The following is an 18,329-nucleotide window of genomic DNA, read 5'->3' as shown; positions in this document are numbered from 1 at the left end:
CCACTGAGAGTAGGGAAGATTCAAACAAGGGGACATGACTTGAGAATTAAGGGACTGAAGTTTAGGGGTAACATGAGGGGGAACTTCTTTACTCAGAGAGTGGTAGCTGTGTGGAATGAGCTTCCAGTGAAGGTGGTGGAGGCAGGTTCGTTTTTATCATTTAAAAATAAATTGGATAGTTATATGGATGGGAAAGGAATGGAGGGTTATGGTCTGAGCGCAGGTATATGGGACTAGGTGAGACTATGTGTTCGGCACGGACTAGAGGGGTCGAGATGGCCTGTTTCCGTGCTGTAATTGTTATATGGTTATATGGTTATTCAGTTTTGCACCACAGAAGTAATTATAATGTGTATTGCAACATCATTTATGCTCAGAGGGTATACAAAAATGCTGGAGAAACTCAGCGGGTGCAGCAGCATCTATGGAGCGAAGGAAATAGGCAACGTTTCGGGCCAAAATGTTGCCTATTTCCTTCGCTCCATAGATGCTGCTGCACCCGCTGAGTTTCTCCAGCATTTTTGTGTACCTTTGATTTTCCAGCACCTGCAGTTCCTTCTTAATCATTTATGCTCAACCTAAATATGAAGAAACAAGTTGCAATCAAAAAATTTAATTTTACAATGACAACTGCATAATGATATAAAAGTATTTACCAACAAAATAACATCCTTTGTTTTGCCCTGATGGAATAAATCAAGACAAACACAGATGTCCAATAATTAAATAGACTTAATATGACAAATAAAAGTGGATCGACTGGGCTTGTATTCACTGGAATTTAGATGGATGAGAGGATATCTTATAGAAACATATAAAATTCTTAAGGGATTGGACAGGGTAGATGCATGTTGGGGGAGTCCCGAACCAGGGGTCACAGTTTGAGAATAAGGGATAGGCCAATTAGGGCTGAGATGAGGAAAAACTTTTTCACCCAGAGAGTTGTGAATCTGTTAAATTCTCTGCCACAGAAGACAGTGGAGGCCAATTCACTGGATGTTTTCAAGAGTTAGATTTAGCTCTTAGGGCTAATGGAATCAAGGGATATGGGGAGAAAGCAGGAACGGGGTACTGATTGTGGATGATCAGCCATGGTCATAATGAATAGGGTGTTGTCTCAATAGACAATAGGTGCAGGAGTAGGCCCTTCGAGCCAGCACCGCCATTCAATATGATCATGGCTGATCATCCCCAGTTGTACAGTCTCGAAGGGCTAAATGGCCTACTCCTGCATCTATTTTCTATGTTTCTATGAAAGACAGTAAATGTGGCAAAATAGTCGTCAGCTTAAGCTAGAAGGCAGGATGTGAAAGTCATTAAAAGGTTCTCCATTAAATAGTATAAATTTATCTACTTTTTAAAAAGTTACTTTTTCCCCAAACTTTCTGACCAAAATGGTAACAAATGAAACTTTTCAATTCTGGAATCACTGTATGCCTTGCCCTCTGATTTGGTGGGGGTGTAGGGAAAGTAAATTAATGCTGGTAAACAGCGAGGCACAATTCCTAGGTTTCATTTGAGTCCATGACTCCAACTATATTCCCACCTTCAGCAATATCATCATTACTGTTCTCATCTGGTTGATAAATTAATTCAACAGCTGTGGCTTTGGTCACCAGTCCAGCAGCCCTCAGCTTCTCTTTATGCCGTTTCTTCTTTAGTTTTCTTCTCCTGTTTTTCGTTAATATTTCAGCTTCAGGCTTTGCAGAATCCAATGTCACTGCTTGAAGACTGTCAGTTTGTACCCTCCGCGGCTGCTGGAATTCGGTTTGTGCCTTTTCACTCAGGCCCTCGTGCACTGAGCTCTTGCATTTCCTCTGCCGCTTGCGCTTTCTCTGGAAGTTTTTTGTAGAATGTCTTCCTATATTGAGCAAATATTTGTGTAATAGGATGCTTACAATTTCTATGGATCCACCCATTTGTCAACTGCAGTCTATGAACACTGGAAGTTAACTTTATACAAGTAACACTCTTGGGAAATAAAATGAATTTACTATTATACCAAATTATAGATAAAAACCTGGAGACAAGGACATTTTAAGAACTCCAATTGAAAACTTCAAGATGCCAATGAAATTCCATTTCTGTTACATCTATACTACGCAGAACGAAAGGAGGGGAACCGACGTTTTTAGTCCAAAAGTGAACTAATAAGGATTTCCCAAATATAGTTTGATTTTTACTTCTTGTAACAAGAAGATGATTTAGGTCAATGATAAATTGCAAATTCGAACCAAATGTTTACAAAGTTATTAGCGTGAAATTTGTAGTTTCAACAACAGTAAAACTATCATCAATCACCATCATTATTCTGTAAATATCAGTAAGCACAGAATTCAGTTGAGTGCAGAAATTCCAAATGGCATTTTCCTTTTCTACTGCAGAAGCATAGAAACATAGAAATTAGGTGCAGGAGTAGGCCATTCGGCCCTTCGAGCCTGCACCGCCATTCAATATGATCATGGCTGATCATCCAACTCAGTATCCCGTACCTGCCTTCTCTCCATACCGTCTGATCCCCTTAGCCACAAGGGCCACATCTAACTCCCTCTTAAATATAGCCAATGAACTGGCCTCGACTACCCTCTGTGGCAGAGAGTTCCAGAGATTCACCACTCTCTGTGTGAAAAAAGTTCTTCTCATCTAGGTTTTAAAGGATTTCCCCCTTATCCTTAAGCTGTGACCCCTTGTCCTGGACTTCCCCAACATCGGGAGCAATCTTCCTGCATCTAGCCTGTCCAACCCCTTAAGAATTTTATAAGTTTCTATAAGATCCCCTCTCAATCTCCTAAATTCTAGAGAGTATAAACCAAGTCTATCCAGCCTTTCTTCATAAGACAGTCCTGACATCCCAGGAATCAGTCTGGTGAACCTTCTCTGCACTCCCTCTATGGCAATAATGTCCTTCCTCAGATTTGGAGACCAAAACTGTACGCAATACTCCAGGTGTGGTCTCACCAAGACCCTGTACAACTGCAGTAGAACCTCCCTGCTCCTATACTCAAATCCTTTTGCTATGAAAGCTAACATACCATTCGCTTTCTTCACTGCCTGCTGCACCTGCATGCCTACTTTCAATGACTGGTGTACCATGACACCCAGGTCTCGCTGCATCTCCCCTTTTCCTAGTCGGCCACCATTTAGATAATAGTCTGCTTTCCTGTTTTTGCCACCAAAATGGATAACCTCACATTTATCCACGTTATACTGCATCTGCCAAACATTTGCCCACTCACCCAGCCTATCCAAGTCACCTTGCAGTCTCCTAGCATCCTCCTCACAGCTAACACTGCCCCCCCAGCTTAGTGTCATCCGCAAACTTGGAGATATTGCCTTCAATTCCCTCATCCAGATCATTAATATATAATGTAAATAGCTGGGGTCCCAGCACTGAGCCTTGCGGTAACCCACTAGTCACTGCCTGCCATTGTGAAAAGGACCCGTTTACTCCTACTCTTTGCTTCCTGTTTGCCAGCCAGTTCTCTATCCACATCAATACTGAACCCCCAATGCCGTGTGCTTTAAGTTTGTATACTAATCTCTTATGTGGGACCTTGTCGAAAGCCTTCTGGAAGTCCAGATACACCACATCCACTGGTTCTCCCCTATCCACGCTACTAGTTACATCCTCGAAAAATTCTATAAGATTCGTCAGACATGATTTACCTTTTGTAAATCCATGCTGACTTTGTCCAATGATTTCACCACTTTCCAAATGGGCTGCTATCCCATCTTTAATAACTGACTCTAGCAGTTTCCCCACTACCGATGTTAGATTAACTGGTCTGTAATTCCCCGTTTTCTCTCTCCCTCCCTTCTTAAAAAGTAGGGTTACGTTTGCTACCCACCAATCCTCAGGAACTACTCCAGAATGATGTGGTTTACATAAGGCACAAAATGCTGGAGTACCTCAGCGGACCAGGCGGCATCGCAGGAGAACATGGATAGGTGATGTTTGAGGTCAGGACCCTTCTTCAGACTTAAAGCTGGAAAACTGGAGGGGTAGGACAAAGCCTGGCAGATAATAGACTGATAAAGTGAGGAAGGTTCCTTGATAGGCAAATGGTTGGACAAAGGCCAGAGATGAAAAGATGAAAGATGTGAGACAAGGGAATGGAGATTTGGGGGGGGGGGGGGGGGGGGTTTTTGGAGGATGATGGGAATGAGATAGGGCTATGTATTTGCCTAAAATTGGTTAATTCATTGTTAATATCATTGGGTTCTAATCACTGGGGCTAGTTTAGTACAGGCATCATGGTCAGCATGGAGAAATTGGGCCGAAGGGCCTGTTAACCTGCTGTATTACTCTATAACTCCAAGTGAATTTGAAGGAGAGTGCATGTATTAACCAAGGAAACAATTATTTGCTGCAAAAGTTTGGAAATTGTCATGCTTGAAGGATACAAACTTGGTAAGCACTGTTCATTTCAACCTATCTTTACCGATAGAAATGCACTGGGAGAAAAAACGTAAGTTGTTTCTACCTTCTGATTGTTCACTTGACTCTTCAGATTCATCCGTTTCACTGGGTCTTGTGGCACACACTTCATATCCAGAGGGCAAGCTCACGGTATAGACTTTTCTGCCTTCAGGAACAATTTGTGCAGCACCTGTGGAAGATTGGAACTTTCTGTTTGTATTTTCTCTACTTGTTATTCCAAGTTACTTGAAAAAAAAACTGTCATGATTCAAGTTGTCAACAATTAAATACAAAATAAATGCAGTTTAAGGCCATGTAGGAAAGGAAGTACACGTTCTAATTCTCAAGCCTGTTCCACCATTCAGAAGGATCAGTGCAGATGGAATGTTCGTCCACTATCCTATCCTTTCACTATAACCCACAATTTATTCACTATATTTAAATATATCGAAAGATACTGCACATACAGTTCTCTGTAGCAGAGTTCCAAGGACATACAATCATCAGAAAGAAGAAATTCATCTTCATCTTAAATAGGTGTCCCTCTCTTCAAATGCCACTTCACCTAGTTGTGAACTCTTCTACAAGAGGACATATTTGCATTACCCTCTCCTCAAGTCCTTCGAATATTCCCTTACATTTCACTAAATGCGTCTCTCATTCTTTACAGCTCCAATGAGTACAGTCCCAACCCCCATAACCATTCCTTGGAGGATAACCCCTCTATACCTGTGATTATTCCAGTATATACTTGGATCAGTCACAGAACATGGGAAAGTACAGTACAGGAACAGGCCCTTTGGCCCACAATGTCTGTGCCGAGCATGATGCCAAGATAAACTAACCTCAACTGCCTGCACCTGTTACATAATCCTCCATTCCCTACAAATCCACATGCCTATCTAGAGCCGCTTAAACAACCCGATTGTATCTGCCTCCACCATCACCCTCACGGCATTGTCCAAGCTCACACCCAGCTGTATAAAAAAACTTGACCCGTACGCAACTGTCTAGCCAATCTATGCCACTTGTATGCTTCTGTCAGGTCTCCCTCATCATTTTACATCCCTATATCAGGCCTCCCTTAAACCTCCAGCATTCCAGAGAAAACATACCAAGTTTGTCCCAACCTCTGTTTGCAGCTAATCCCCCCTAATTCAGGCAGCAGTTTGGTTATCTCCAAAACCTCCACATCATTCCTATAATGGAACAACCATAACTGCATGCAATATTCCAAATGCAGTCTAGCCAAAGCCTTGGTCAAGATTCAAGAGAGTCAAGTGTTCAATTGTCACGTGTACTGAAATGAAGTAATGTCATTCTTACTTGCAGCAGAACAACAGATTTGTAAACACAGTGCTCAGTAAACAACATAAAAAACAAAAAAAACCTCAATTAATAAAACACCCAAATATAGTGCAAAACAAAGCTCAAAGTCCCTCGTGCAACCAAGACTGATTGTAGTACAAAGTTTAGTTCGAGTTTGTAGTGTTAAATAGTCTAGATGTTGGGAAGAAGCCGTTCTGAACCTGGACATCGTGGTACCGAAATGCAATCGTGGCCAGGGAGGTGTGGGTCTCTGGCTGCCTTTTTGAAGCAGCATCTCCTATAGATCCCTTCAATGTTGGGGAGGTCAGTACCCGTGACAGTCAGTCACGTTTTGTAACATTCTTCATTCCTGGGCATTCGAGTTTCCGAACTGTAACTAGTCAATATGCTCTCTACTATACACATATGGAAGTTCAAGAGAGTATTCGTTGATATACTGAATCTCCTCTAAAGAAGTAGAGGCATTGATAGACTTTCTTTACGATTGCATTAGTGTGCTGGGTCCAGGACAGATCTTCACAGAAGTCAAGTCAAGTTTATTCGTCACATACACATGCGAGATGTGCAGTGAAATGAAAAGTGGCAATGCTTGCGGATTGTGAAAAAAACTACAAAAGATGCAAGTCCAGGAATTTGAAGTTGTTGATTCTCTCCACCATTGATGGTTTTATTTGAGGTTTGTGGATCCTCAGCCTTCCTCTTCTGAAATCAACAATCAGCTCTTTGGTTTTTACAGACGTTGAGACAAAGGTTGTTATTCTGGCACCATTCAATCATATGATCCATCTCCCACCTGTACTCTGACACATTATTAGCTGTAATTCGTCCAACAACAGTGATGTTGTCATCAAATCTAAAGATGGAGTTGGAACTGTGTCTGGCTACACAGTCATGGGTCTAGAGTGGGTAGAGCAGGGGGCTGAGGTGTACCCTGATGGAGTTGTATCATGATTTATTGACTCTTAATGCCCCGACCAATAAAGGTGAGTATACCATATGCCTTCTTAACCACTCTAACAACCTCTGTTGCCATTTTCTGGGAGCTATGAACCTGGACCCAAGATCCCTCTGCCCATTACTGCTGTTCATAGTCTTGCCATCGACCATATACCTTCTCCTTGTATTTGACTTCCCAAAGTGCACACCTCATATTTGCTTGTATCAAACTCGACCCTCATTTTTCTGCACATTTCTGTAGCTGAACTATATCCCACTGTACACTTTTTGATAGGTTTCCTTAGAATCTGCAATTCCAACAATCTTGGTGTTGTCTGAAAACTTACAAACTAACCAATCTAAAGTTTACATCTAGATCATTCGCATACATCACAAACAGCAGAGATCCCTGTGGAAATCCAATGATTAGATATCCTGCCTGGGTAACATCCTTCCACCATGCCCCTCTGTCTTCTATCAGTAAATAAGTTCTGTATCCATTTGACCAAGTCATTATGAATCCCATGCATCTTCCGGATCAGCCTACCATGTGGAACGTTATCAACTTTATTACGTAGGCAACATTCACTGCTGCACTCTCATCAATTACCTTCATCTCTTCCTCACAAATCTCGATCCAGTTAGTAAGACACAAAGCCAACAGGAAGATATAATATACAGAAACAAAGTGGATAAATGCAGGAGCATAGACAACATATAGAGAAGATAATGCAATATTATTAGATTATCTACCAGAACTCATTTATTGCAACATAGATACATTGTTCAACTGTTACCTATTGCGTCATTATTAGTTTTTCTTTCCGCTTCTCTCTGTTCCTGCTCTGCCCTCGATTCTTTTATCTTTTCTTCAAGTGATGAACAATATAACTTCTTTAATACCCTTTGCTTGAATTCTGTAGTTCAAGAAAAGCAATGAATAAATATACAACAGGATAGGCAAATTCACATACATCAGAAATTATTCAAAGAATCCAGGTACTATTATTTTAAAATCGACACTCCAAAGCCACATAGAAACATAGAAAATAGGTGCAGGTGTAGGCCATTCGGCCCTTCGAGCCATTCAATATGATCATGGCTGATCATCCAACTCAGTATCCTGTACCTGCCTTCTCTCCATATCCCCTGATTCCTTTAGCCACAAGGGCCACATCTAACTCCCTCTTAAATATAGCCAATGAACTACCTTCTGTGGCAGAGAATTCCACAGATTCACCACTCTCTGTGTAAAAAATGATTTTCTCATCTCGGTCCTAAAAGACTTCCCTCTTATCCTTAAACTGTGACCCCTAGTTCTGGACTTCCCCAACATCGGGAATAATCTTCCTGCATCTAGCCTGTCCAACCCATTAAGAATTTTGTAAGTTTCTTTAACGTTCCTTACACACTAGCTCTAACTGTTTTTGGTGGCTGCAGTGTAATGTAATTCTGCCATAGCTGTACAAGATCAAGATGATGACTAATCAAGGTTGTATTCATAGAAACATAGAAAATAGGTGCAGGAGGAGGCCATTCGGCCGTTCGAGCCATTCATTGTGATCATGGCAGATCATCCATAATCAGTAACCTGTGCCTGCCTTCTCCCCATACCACTTGATTCCGCTAGACCCAAGAATTCTATCTAACTCTCTTTTCAATTCACCCAGTGAATTGGCCTCCACTGCCTACTGTGGCAGAGAATTCCACAAATTCACAACTCTGGGTGAAATCATTTTTTCTCATCTCAGTTTTAAATGGCCACCCCTTTATTCTTAGACTGGGGCTCCCTGGTTCTGGAATCCCCCAACATTGGGAACATTTTTCCTGCATCTAGCTTGTCCAATCCTTTTATAATTGTATATGTTTCTCTAATAACCTAATGGTGGGGTTATTCGGTGATACATGCCCCGCTCCCTGCCATGGATGCCCTCCACCGAAAACGGTGTCTGAGATGGGCTGGGAAGATCATTAAAGACCCCTCCCACCCCAACCATGGACTGTTTGCCCTCCTCCCATCAGGGAGGCGGTACAGGAGCCTCAGGTCTCGTACCAGTAGGATGAGGAACAGCTTCTACAATTATACCATCACATTGCTGAACTCGGAGTCCCGCCGATAGATTTCTCCGGTCCCTCCGTCCCCATTGTTTAATTATTCTGTATTTTTGATTATTCTGTATCTTCTTTTTTTAAATTTCTATATGCACTACTACTACGGACTGATGCAAAACTGCATTTCGTTGTACCCATACTTAGTATTTGTGCAATGACATTAAAGTTGAATTGAATTGAATTGAATTGAATTGAATCTACTTGAGGAAACACCACATGTAGATGCTTTAAGGTGAGGGTCATACATCACAGAAACAGGATGAAGATAGACACAAGATGCTGGAGTAACTCAGCAGGACAGGCAGCAACTCTGGATAGAAGAAATGGGTGACGTTTCAGGTCGAGACCCTTCTTCAGACTGAGAGTTAGGGGAGAGGGGGACACAGAGATAAGGAAGTGTAAAGTGTGAGAACGAGACATCAAAGGGGATGGAGGTCATGGAAAGTGTAGAATAGATCATTGTTAGCTCGGAAATAGTGGCAACAAAGCACACAGAGGTAAAATCTAATCGAGGCGTCAGTCAGACTGGTCAGAGAACTAGTGAGGGGGAGGGATGGAGAGAGAGGGAAAGCAACCATAAATTGAGGTAAAATAAGCCAATATTCATACTACTGGGGTGCAAGCTGCCCAAGTGAAATATCAGGTGCTGTTCCTGCAATTTGCTCTGGGCCTCCCTCACTCTGACAGTGGAGGGGGCCCAGGACAGGTAAGTATGGGAATGGGGGGGGGGGGGGGGGGGGGGGGGTGTTAATGTGTTTAGCAACCGGGAGATCAGGTAGGTTTAGGCGGACTGAGCAAAGGTGTTCAGTGAAATGATCGCCAAGCCCGCGCTTGGGTCACGGTTAGCCTGACCCAAGAGCAGGTCATTCTCGTAAACCTCACTATGCTGTATGACCAGTGCCTTACCAGTCTCAGCATTTTAAAATCAACTTTCAGAATCGGCGGAAAGAAGCAGGAGTGTTTTTGTTCGGTCAGTGTGTTGATGATTGAGGAGACGAGACATGGATTGACGCAAGCGCTTGTTTTTTTTTGAGCATGTGACAGAGTAGCAAATAAAAAGGCATGGTGCAACAGAGCGGCCTGTTGAGGGGGGCCTGTTGAGTTGAAGTGCCGTGGTGAGGAAAAGTGCACTTGAGGCTTTGACTCGAGAGGCTTCAGTGAAAAGGACAAAGGAGAAGAGTGCTGACCGGTCAAGTCCAGAGCAGCAGCAAGGGGGAAATGTACAACTCTGACAATTCTTGTGGTCTTAAGGTCATAAGTGATAGAATTAGGCCATTTGGCCCATCAAGTCTACTCCGCCATTCAATCATGGCTAATCTATCTCTTCCTCCTAACCCCTTTCTCCTGCCTTCTCCTCATAACCTCTGACACCGGTACTAATCAAGAATCTATCTATCTTTGCCTTAAAATTATCCACTGAGTTGGCCTCCACAGTCTTCTATGGCAGAATTCCACAGATTCATCAACATCTGACTAAAGAAAAACAGACCCTTCGGCCCACCAAGTCCAAGCCGACCAGTGATCACCCCACACACTGACCTACACACACTAGGGACAATGTTACAACTTACTGAAGCCAATTAATCTAAAAAACCTGTACGTCTTTGGGGGAAACCGGAGCACCCGGAGGAAAACCCACGCAGTCAGAGGGAGAACCTACAAACTCCGTACAGACAGCACTCAAGGTCAGGATCAAACCCGGGCTCTGGCACTGTCAGGCAGCATTATGCCACGGTGCCTTCTTTACTGCGCCACTCTGCCTGCTCTTGGGCAGAACTGTTGCACAACTAGGCTGTGATACAATCAAACAGTAATGCTTTCTACAGTACATATATACGTTTATACGAGTCACTAGAGCCCTGGCATTGCATCAATGTGGTTGGTCCACGGAAGATCTTTGGTAACATTAATGCCAAGAAAACTGAAGTTCTCGACTATTTCCACATCCACACCATTGATGTTGATTGAAATATATTCCACCATGCTATCTAAAGTTGATAACAAGCTTAAGACAGACAAAAAGCTGGAGTAACTCAGCAAGACAGGCATCTCTGGAGATTTAAGGCAGAGATAGATTTTTCATTAGTACAGGCATCAGAGGTTAGAGAGTCAAAGGGTGATACAGTTTGGAAACAGGCCCTTCGGTCCTACTTGCCCACACTGGCCAACAATGTCCCGCTACACTAGTCACACCTGCTGCGCTTGGTCCATTTCCGTCCAAACTTGTCCTATCCATCTACCTGTCTAACTGTTTCTTAAACGTTGGGATAGTCCCAGCCTCAACTACCTCCCCTGGCAATTTGTTCCATACACCCACCACCCAATGTGTTCAAAAGTTACCCGTCAGATTCCAATTAAATCATTCCCCCTTCACCTTGAAACTGTGTCCTCTGATCCTCGATTCCCCTACTCTGGGCAAGAGATTCTGTACATCTACCTGATCTATTCCTCTCAAGGTTATGGGGAGAAGGCAGGAGAATGGGATTAGGAGAGAGATACATCTGTCATGTTTGAATTGTGTAGACTTGATGGGCCGAATGGCCTAATTCTACTCCGAATGGATGACATTTCAGACCCTTCTTCAGACTGAAAGTCATGGAAAAGGGAAACAAGAGATATAGACTATGATGTAGAGAGATATAGAACAGTGAATGAAAGATATTCAAAAAAGTAACGATGATAAAGGAAACATGCCATTGTTAGCTGTTTGTTGGGTGAAAACGAGAAGCTGGTGCAACTTGGGTGGGGGAGGGATGGAGAGAGGGGGAATGCGGGGGTTACTTGAAGTTAGAGAAATCAATATTCATACCACTGGGCTGTAAGCTGCCCAAGTGAAATATAAGATGCTGTTCCTCCAATTTGCGTTTAGCCTTACTCTGATAATGGAGGAGACCTGTGACAAAAAGGTCAGTGTGGGAATGTGAAGGAGAATTAAAGTGTTTAGCAACCAGGAGATCAGGTAGGTCCAGGCAGTCCAGTGAAACGATCGCTCAGTCTACGTTTGATCTCACCGATGTATAAGAGTCCACATCTTGAACAATGGATACAGTAGATGAGGTTGGAAAAGGTGCAAGTGAACCTCTGCCTCACCTGCAAGGACTGTTGGGGAGGAGGTGTAGGGACAGGTGTTGCATCTCATGCGGTTGAAGGGGAAGGTACCTGGGGAGGGGTTGGTTTGGCAGGGAAGGAATGAGTTAACCAGGGAGTTGCAGAGGGAACGGTCTCTGCAGAAGGCGGAAAGGGTTGGAGATGGGAAAATGTGACTAGTGGTGGTGAAAATGTCAGAGATTATGTGTTGCACGTGATGGCTGATAGGGTGAAAGGTAAGGACAAGGGGGACTCTGTCTCTGTTGCTACTAGGGGGAGGGGGAGCAAGGGCAGAGCTGCGGGGTACCGAGGAGCACATGAGAGGGCCTCATTTATGACGGGAGAGGGGAACCTCCGTTCCCTAAACAATAACATCTCGACGTCCTGGTATGGAACACCTCATCTTGGCGCAGGTGCAGAATAATTGGAAGTAGGTGATGGAGTCTTTGCAGGAAGCAGGGTGGGAAGAAGTATAGTCAAGATAGTTGTGGGAGTCAGTGGGTTTGTAATAGACGTCAGTCGATAGTCTATGTCTCCTGTGATGGAGATTGTGAGATCAAGAAAGGGGAGGGAGGTGTGGGAGATAGTCCGTGAAATTGGGTGCAGGATGGAAATTACAAGTGAATTTGAGTGCAAAGTAACAAGCTTGTTCATCTTGTTGACATTGAAGGAGAGGTTATTTGGACTATCCTTGATCGGACTTTGCTGGCTTTACCTTGCACTAGACGTTATTCTCTTACCATGTATTTATAGACTGTAAATGTCTCGATTGTAATAATGTAGTCTTTCTGCTGACTGGTTAGCATGCAACAAAAGCTTTTTGACTGTACCCATGACAATAAACTAAAGTAAACTTCTCCTGTCAGCATGTCAATGAGTTCTCTATCTGTCATATACTCCGTCTTGTCACCGTTCCCACTCAGCTCAGTACAGTGACAATAGGTGCAGGAGTAGGCCATTTGGCCCTTCGAGCCAGCACCGCCATTTAATGTGATCATGGCTGATCATCCCCAATCAGTACCCCGTTCCTGCCTTCTCCCCATATCCCCTGACTCCGTATTTTTAAGAGCCCTATCTAGCTCTCTCTTGAAAGCATCCAGAGAACCTGCCTCCACCGCCCTCTGAGGCAGAGAATTCCACAGACTCACAACTCTCTCTGTGAGAAAAAGTGTTTCCTCGTCTCCGTTCTAAATGGCTTACTCCTTATTCTTAAACTGTGGCCCGTGGTTCTGGACTCCCCCAACATCGGGAACATGTTTCCTGCCTCTAGCGTGTCCAAACCCTTAATAATCTTATATGTTTCAATAAGATTCCCTCTCATCCTTCTAAACTCCAGAGTGTATAAGCCCAGCTGCTCCATTCTCTCAGCATATGACAGTCCCGCCATCCCGGGAATTAACCTTGTAAACCTACGTTGCACTCCCTCAATAGCACGAATGTCCTTCCTCAAATTAGGGGACCAAAACTGTACACAATGATGGTGACACATGCAAAGTTGTAGATAGAAATAGAGTTGACCGTGTCCCCACACTGTCTACAATGATGAGTTTAAAGGGAGGGGGGGACGACTGAGCACAGGAGTTGAGAATTACTGTGGAGGAAGCGTTGTAACTTGTCCCACACCCGGTCCAGGAACAGAACCGACCCGCACAACCCTCACCCAGCCCAGCCCTGCGACCGAGCAGAGCGGAGTGTAGTGTAGTGGACCCCATGGCCACCCTCCTCCCAGAGAACCGCCAGCGACTCACCCCGCGCCCTGTCCACCATCGCAGGCCGCTCCCGCTGCTGGATCACTGTGGGACCGCTCCTGTTCCGGCTCCGGCTCCGGGCTCGGCCACGACACTCGGCCCCGCTCGGCTCTACTCGGCTCCGGGCCCAGGGTCACACTGAGGCCGGTCCCGTGACCACACTCTATCATTTGATTGGCTGTCCCGCTCCGTGGGCGGGAGTTCAGTCAACGCTGCGCAGCGCGCCGGCACCCAACCGTCACCGCCGGCAACCCGCATGCGCACGTGTGACACCGGCCGCCGTGGCCGTTGCGGGGCGGCCGCAGTGACAGTTGGGGAGGCGCGGGTGCCGGCGGGCGGGCGGGCGGGCGCGCGCTGGTCGAGGCGAGGCGAGGCGAGGCGACGTTGTCCAGGTGAACGGCGGCACCAGCACCTGCACCTGCACCATGGCGGCGCTGAAGAAGGTAACCAGACTCCCGTGCTCTCCATTCACCCGGGCCATGGGTTCCCACACACACTGCCCCCGGCCGGGGACACCTGCCCGGCTTCTGGTGCCGGCGGCTCGGGGGCGGAGCTGTGCGGTGGGTCGGCCCCGAGGGCGGGGCGGGTCCAGGTGTTTGCCCCGGGCCGACGGTCACATTCCCACCCGGGCGGACAGGAGCGGAGCAGAACAAGGGCAAGGGGAGAGGAGGGCATGGGATGGGGTGTTGGTGGGGGCAGAGGATGGGACAGAGCAGGGACCAGGCAGGGCAGGGGGTGCTGGTCAGGGGAGGGTGGGTGCTAGTGAGGGGGGTGGGTGCTAGTGAGGGGGGGTGGGTGCTGGTGAGGGGGGTGGGTGCTAGTGAGGGGCAGGGGTGGGTGCTGGTGAGGGGGGTGGGTGCTAGTGAGGGGCAGGGGTGGGTGCTAGTGAGGGGCAGGGGTGGGTGCTGGTCAGGGGAGGGTGGGTGCTGGTCAGCGGGGTGGGTGCTGGTCAGGGGGGTGGGTGCTGGTCAGGGGGGTGGGTTGCTGGTCAGCGGGGTGGGTTGCTGGTGAGGGGGGTGGGTGCTGGTGGGGGGAGGGGGTGGGTGAGGGGGAGGGTGGGGTGCTAGTGAGGGGTGGGGTGCTGGGGAGGGGTGTGGGTGCTGGTGGGGGCAGGGGTGGGGTGCTAGTGAGTGGGGTGGGTGCTGGGGTGGGGTGCTAGTGAGGGGTGCTAGTGAGGGGCAGGGGTGGGGTGCTAGTGAGGGGTGGGTGCTGGTGGGGGCAGGGGTGGGATGCTAGTGAGGGGCAGGGGTGGGGTGCTAGTGATGGGGGTGGGTGCTGGTGGGGGCAGGGGTGGGGTGCTAGTGAGGGGGGTGGGTGCTGGTGGGGGCAGGGGTGGGGTGCTAGTGAGGGGGGTGGGTGCTGGTCAGGGCAGGTGTGGCGGAGTGCTGGATGCGCAGAATCAGAGAAATTCTGAAGGACAGGATCGACCCGATAAGTTTGAAGGTGGGTGTCGGCCGATGGAGCTAAGGTCCGAAAACTTGCTTTGACAGTGCATTAAACCGGTCACATCAAAGAAGATAGTTTTTCTTCTTACACAGGATGGTTTACTACCGTCGCTGGTATTTCTGCCACGGGTTGGTGCTTACTGACATTGATGTTGTCGCACAGGTTCCGACAGCAGGAGTTAACTTGGGTTATTTTGCCGGAAGGCTGTGTAATGGGCAGCAGAGGGCAGCGCTGTCTCAGCAAGGATTGACTGAAGTGCTGGAGTAATTCATCGGGTTAGATGCTGCCTAAACAGCTGAATTACTCCACCATGTTGCGTCTTTTTGTGTAAACCAGCATCTTCAGTTCCTTCTGCCTACATAGATCAGTTACTCTGGTTCATAAACGTTAGGTCAAAATACCATGGTGAATGAGTAACAGCAGGTGAAGAATTATTAGATATAGTTAATTTTATCATTTATGAACGGTTGATTTTACTTATTAACAATATATTTGGGTGAGGGTCACTAAATTGTGCTCTGCGTTCAGGATCAGACTATTACTTGAGACAAAAGTAAATGAAAATGTATCATTCGTTTCCATATTGTGATATTAATTTTATAGGATGCAAATAAAGATAGAGGCTGTTATCAGCTTTTGCAGTATTAGTTGCTTGCTTTTTTTTAAACTGGATGATTTGTATCCATATTTTAATTTTAATTCACTGTTTCTTAATCATGATAGCATTGACTGCCAATGTACTCTGAAACAGAGATGACATGGCCTATAATTTGCAGAAGCATTTAAGTTAATAATGATTGTTCTGGGTTTGCTGCCTGGATGTTGCTCTGCAGATTGGAACTAGGACATTAAACAATTGCAGCAAGACTGAAAGGTACTGAATGTGAAATTTCCACACAATCAAATCATCCCTCAAGGGAAATTACCCAATGATTAACAGCTTAAAATATTTTGTTTCTCTGCAATGACCCCTATTGAAGTTCAAAGAATGAAGAATAAATTATTTAGTCAGAGGGTGGTGAATCTGGAATTCTTTGCTACAGAAGGCTGTGGAGGCCAAGTCATTTGGATATTTTTACGGTAGAGATGGATAGATTCTTGCTTAGTACGGGTGTCAGAGGTTATGGGGAGAAGACAGGAGAATGGGGTTCAGAGGGAGAGATAGATTAGCCATGATTGAATGGTGGAGTAGAATTGATGGGCCGAATGGCCTAATTGTACTCCTATTCCTTATGACCTTATGAGTAGGTCTGTGAGTTATGTGGGATAGCAGTTTATGATGGGCTATTCTTCCAGTTTGAGTGTGGCCTCGCTCTGTCAGTGGAGGAGGCCGAGGACAAGACAGGTTGGAAGAGAGTCCATCTGGTTCAGGAGACATTGACCTTCAGACCATTTAGGTTCTCAAACATCTCTGTAAGAGCGACTGCACTCACTTCTGCCCCTTGACTCTCTTGAATTTCTAGCATGTTGCTGGTGTCTTTCACAGTGAAGATTGACGCCAAAGACTTATTTAGTTCATCCACAATTTCTTTACTCCCCATTTCCTCCTACCCCAGCATCATTATCCACCAGTCCGATCTCTATTCTTGCCTCACTTTTACTCTTTATATATTTGAAAAAATAAGTTTTGGTATTTCCAACATAATTGGCTTTATGCTAGGAAACCAAGGGTGACAGACTGGAGTCCTGTGACTTGTGTTGTGCCACAGGGATGTGTGTTGGGCCCAATTATTTGGATGTGACTGTACAACCCATGGTTAAGAAAGAACTGCAGATGCTGGAAAAATCGAAGGTAGTCAAAAAAGCTGGACAAACTCAAGGGTGAGGCAGCATCTATGGAGCGAAGGAATAGGCTGACCCTTCTTCAGACTGATGGGGGGGGGGGGGGGGAATAAAGGAAGAGGCAGAGACAGTAGGCTGTGGGAGAGCTGGGGAGGGGAAGTGGGGAGAAAGATAGGTGGATCCAGGTAAGGAGGGGTTGGCAAATGAGTCGGGTGGAGCAAAAGCGTTAAAATAGATACCATGAGCAGAGGTGAGAAACGGAGAAGAGACAAGTTCAAGTTCAAGTTCAAGTTAGTTTATTGTCATGAGAGTAAATGGTGGAATCTGATAAGAAAGGAAGGTGGGGAGTGAAATGTCGAACCAAAGGAAGGATCATGAGTTTTCCTTTTTTGTCCTCCACTTATCACCTCCAGTCTTGTTTACTAACTCTGCGTCTTTCCTCCACCTTTTTCTACCAGCTATCTCACCTCCAGTCCATCAGTTTGAAGAAGTGCCCAAACCGATATGTCATCTGTCCATTCCTGATATACACTGTTGGTGCTGCCTAATCCACTGAGTACTTACAGCACCTTGTTTTACTCAAGGTTCCAGCATTTGCAGTCTCATGTCTCCAAGATGTACAGTGCAGCTGTACCTCACATTGCTTGTCCATATGACAATAAACTTAACTTGATCTCTTTCAGTATACAGCAACTTTTTTTCTTTGCAGGTTGAATGTATTCCAGGAATATTTGATAATAAATCAGTACCAGGTTCTTTATTTAAGAATTTGAAGCACAGGAAGCCCACAGTAAAAATGTTTTATTGTTAAAAATAGTGCAAAGCTGCTTTATCAAAGAAAGACGAGGGAATGCTGTGTGCTCTGTTTCACAGAGACATGACTCACTCCCAACTCCCCAAACCCATCCATCCCAGCCTAAGGGTTTCTCCATTCATCGCATGGGCTGAGCAGAAACATCGGGGAAAGAAAGAAGTGGTGGCATCTGCCTCATGGTGCTCAGCCATAGTGGTCCAGTTACTGCTCTCCACACCTGGAACACCTAGCGTTGAAGTGCCATCCCTGCTACCTCCCGAGGGAATTCACTTCTATCATAGTCATAAAGTGATACAGTGTGGAAACAGGCCCTCGACCCAACTTGCCCACACCGGCCAACATGTCCCAACTACACTAGACCCACCTGCCAGCATTTGGTCCATATTCCTCCAAACCTGTCCTAGCCATGTACCTATCTAACTGCTTCTTAAATGTTGGGATAGTCCCTGCCTCAACTACATCCTCTGGAAGCTTGTTCCATACATCTACCACCCTTTGTGTGAAACAGTTACCTCGCAGATTCCTATTAAATTTTCCCCTTCACCTTAAACCTATGTCCTCTGGTCCTTGATTCACCTACTCTGGGCAAGAGACTCTGTGCATCTACCCGATCTATTCCTCTCATGATCTTATATACCTCTATAAAATCACTCCT

The 18,329-nt window shown here is 45.6% G+C and overlaps 1 protein-coding gene across 1 annotated transcript; it reads right to left on the bottom strand.

Moving 5' to 3' along the window:
- Nucleotides 1-1,172: 1,172 nt before the first annotated feature.
- erich1 (glutamate rich 1) lies at nucleotides 1,173-13,764 on the bottom strand. The gene is made up of 4 exons (XM_033022030.1): nucleotides 13,633-13,764; nucleotides 7,483-7,602; nucleotides 4,485-4,610; nucleotides 1,173-1,861 (listed from the first exon to the last, which is right to left on the bottom strand). Exons 1-4 carry the CDS (start codon nucleotides 13,649-13,651, stop codon nucleotides 1,506-1,508), a joined length of 621 nt encoding a protein of 206 aa, XP_032877921.1. The 5' UTR covers nucleotides 13,652-13,764; the 3' UTR covers nucleotides 1,173-1,505.
- Nucleotides 13,765-18,329: the final 4,565 nt, after the last annotated feature.

Source organism: Amblyraja radiata, chromosome 5 (assembly GCF_010909765.2).
Source record: "Amblyraja radiata isolate CabotCenter1 chromosome 5, sAmbRad1.1.pri, whole genome shotgun sequence".
In the NCBI taxonomy this organism is placed as follows: domain Eukaryota; kingdom Metazoa; phylum Chordata; class Chondrichthyes; order Rajiformes; family Rajidae; genus Amblyraja; species Amblyraja radiata.
The sequence above is the reverse complement of the archived record's forward strand: the minus strand, read 5'-3'. Positions and strand labels throughout refer to the sequence as shown.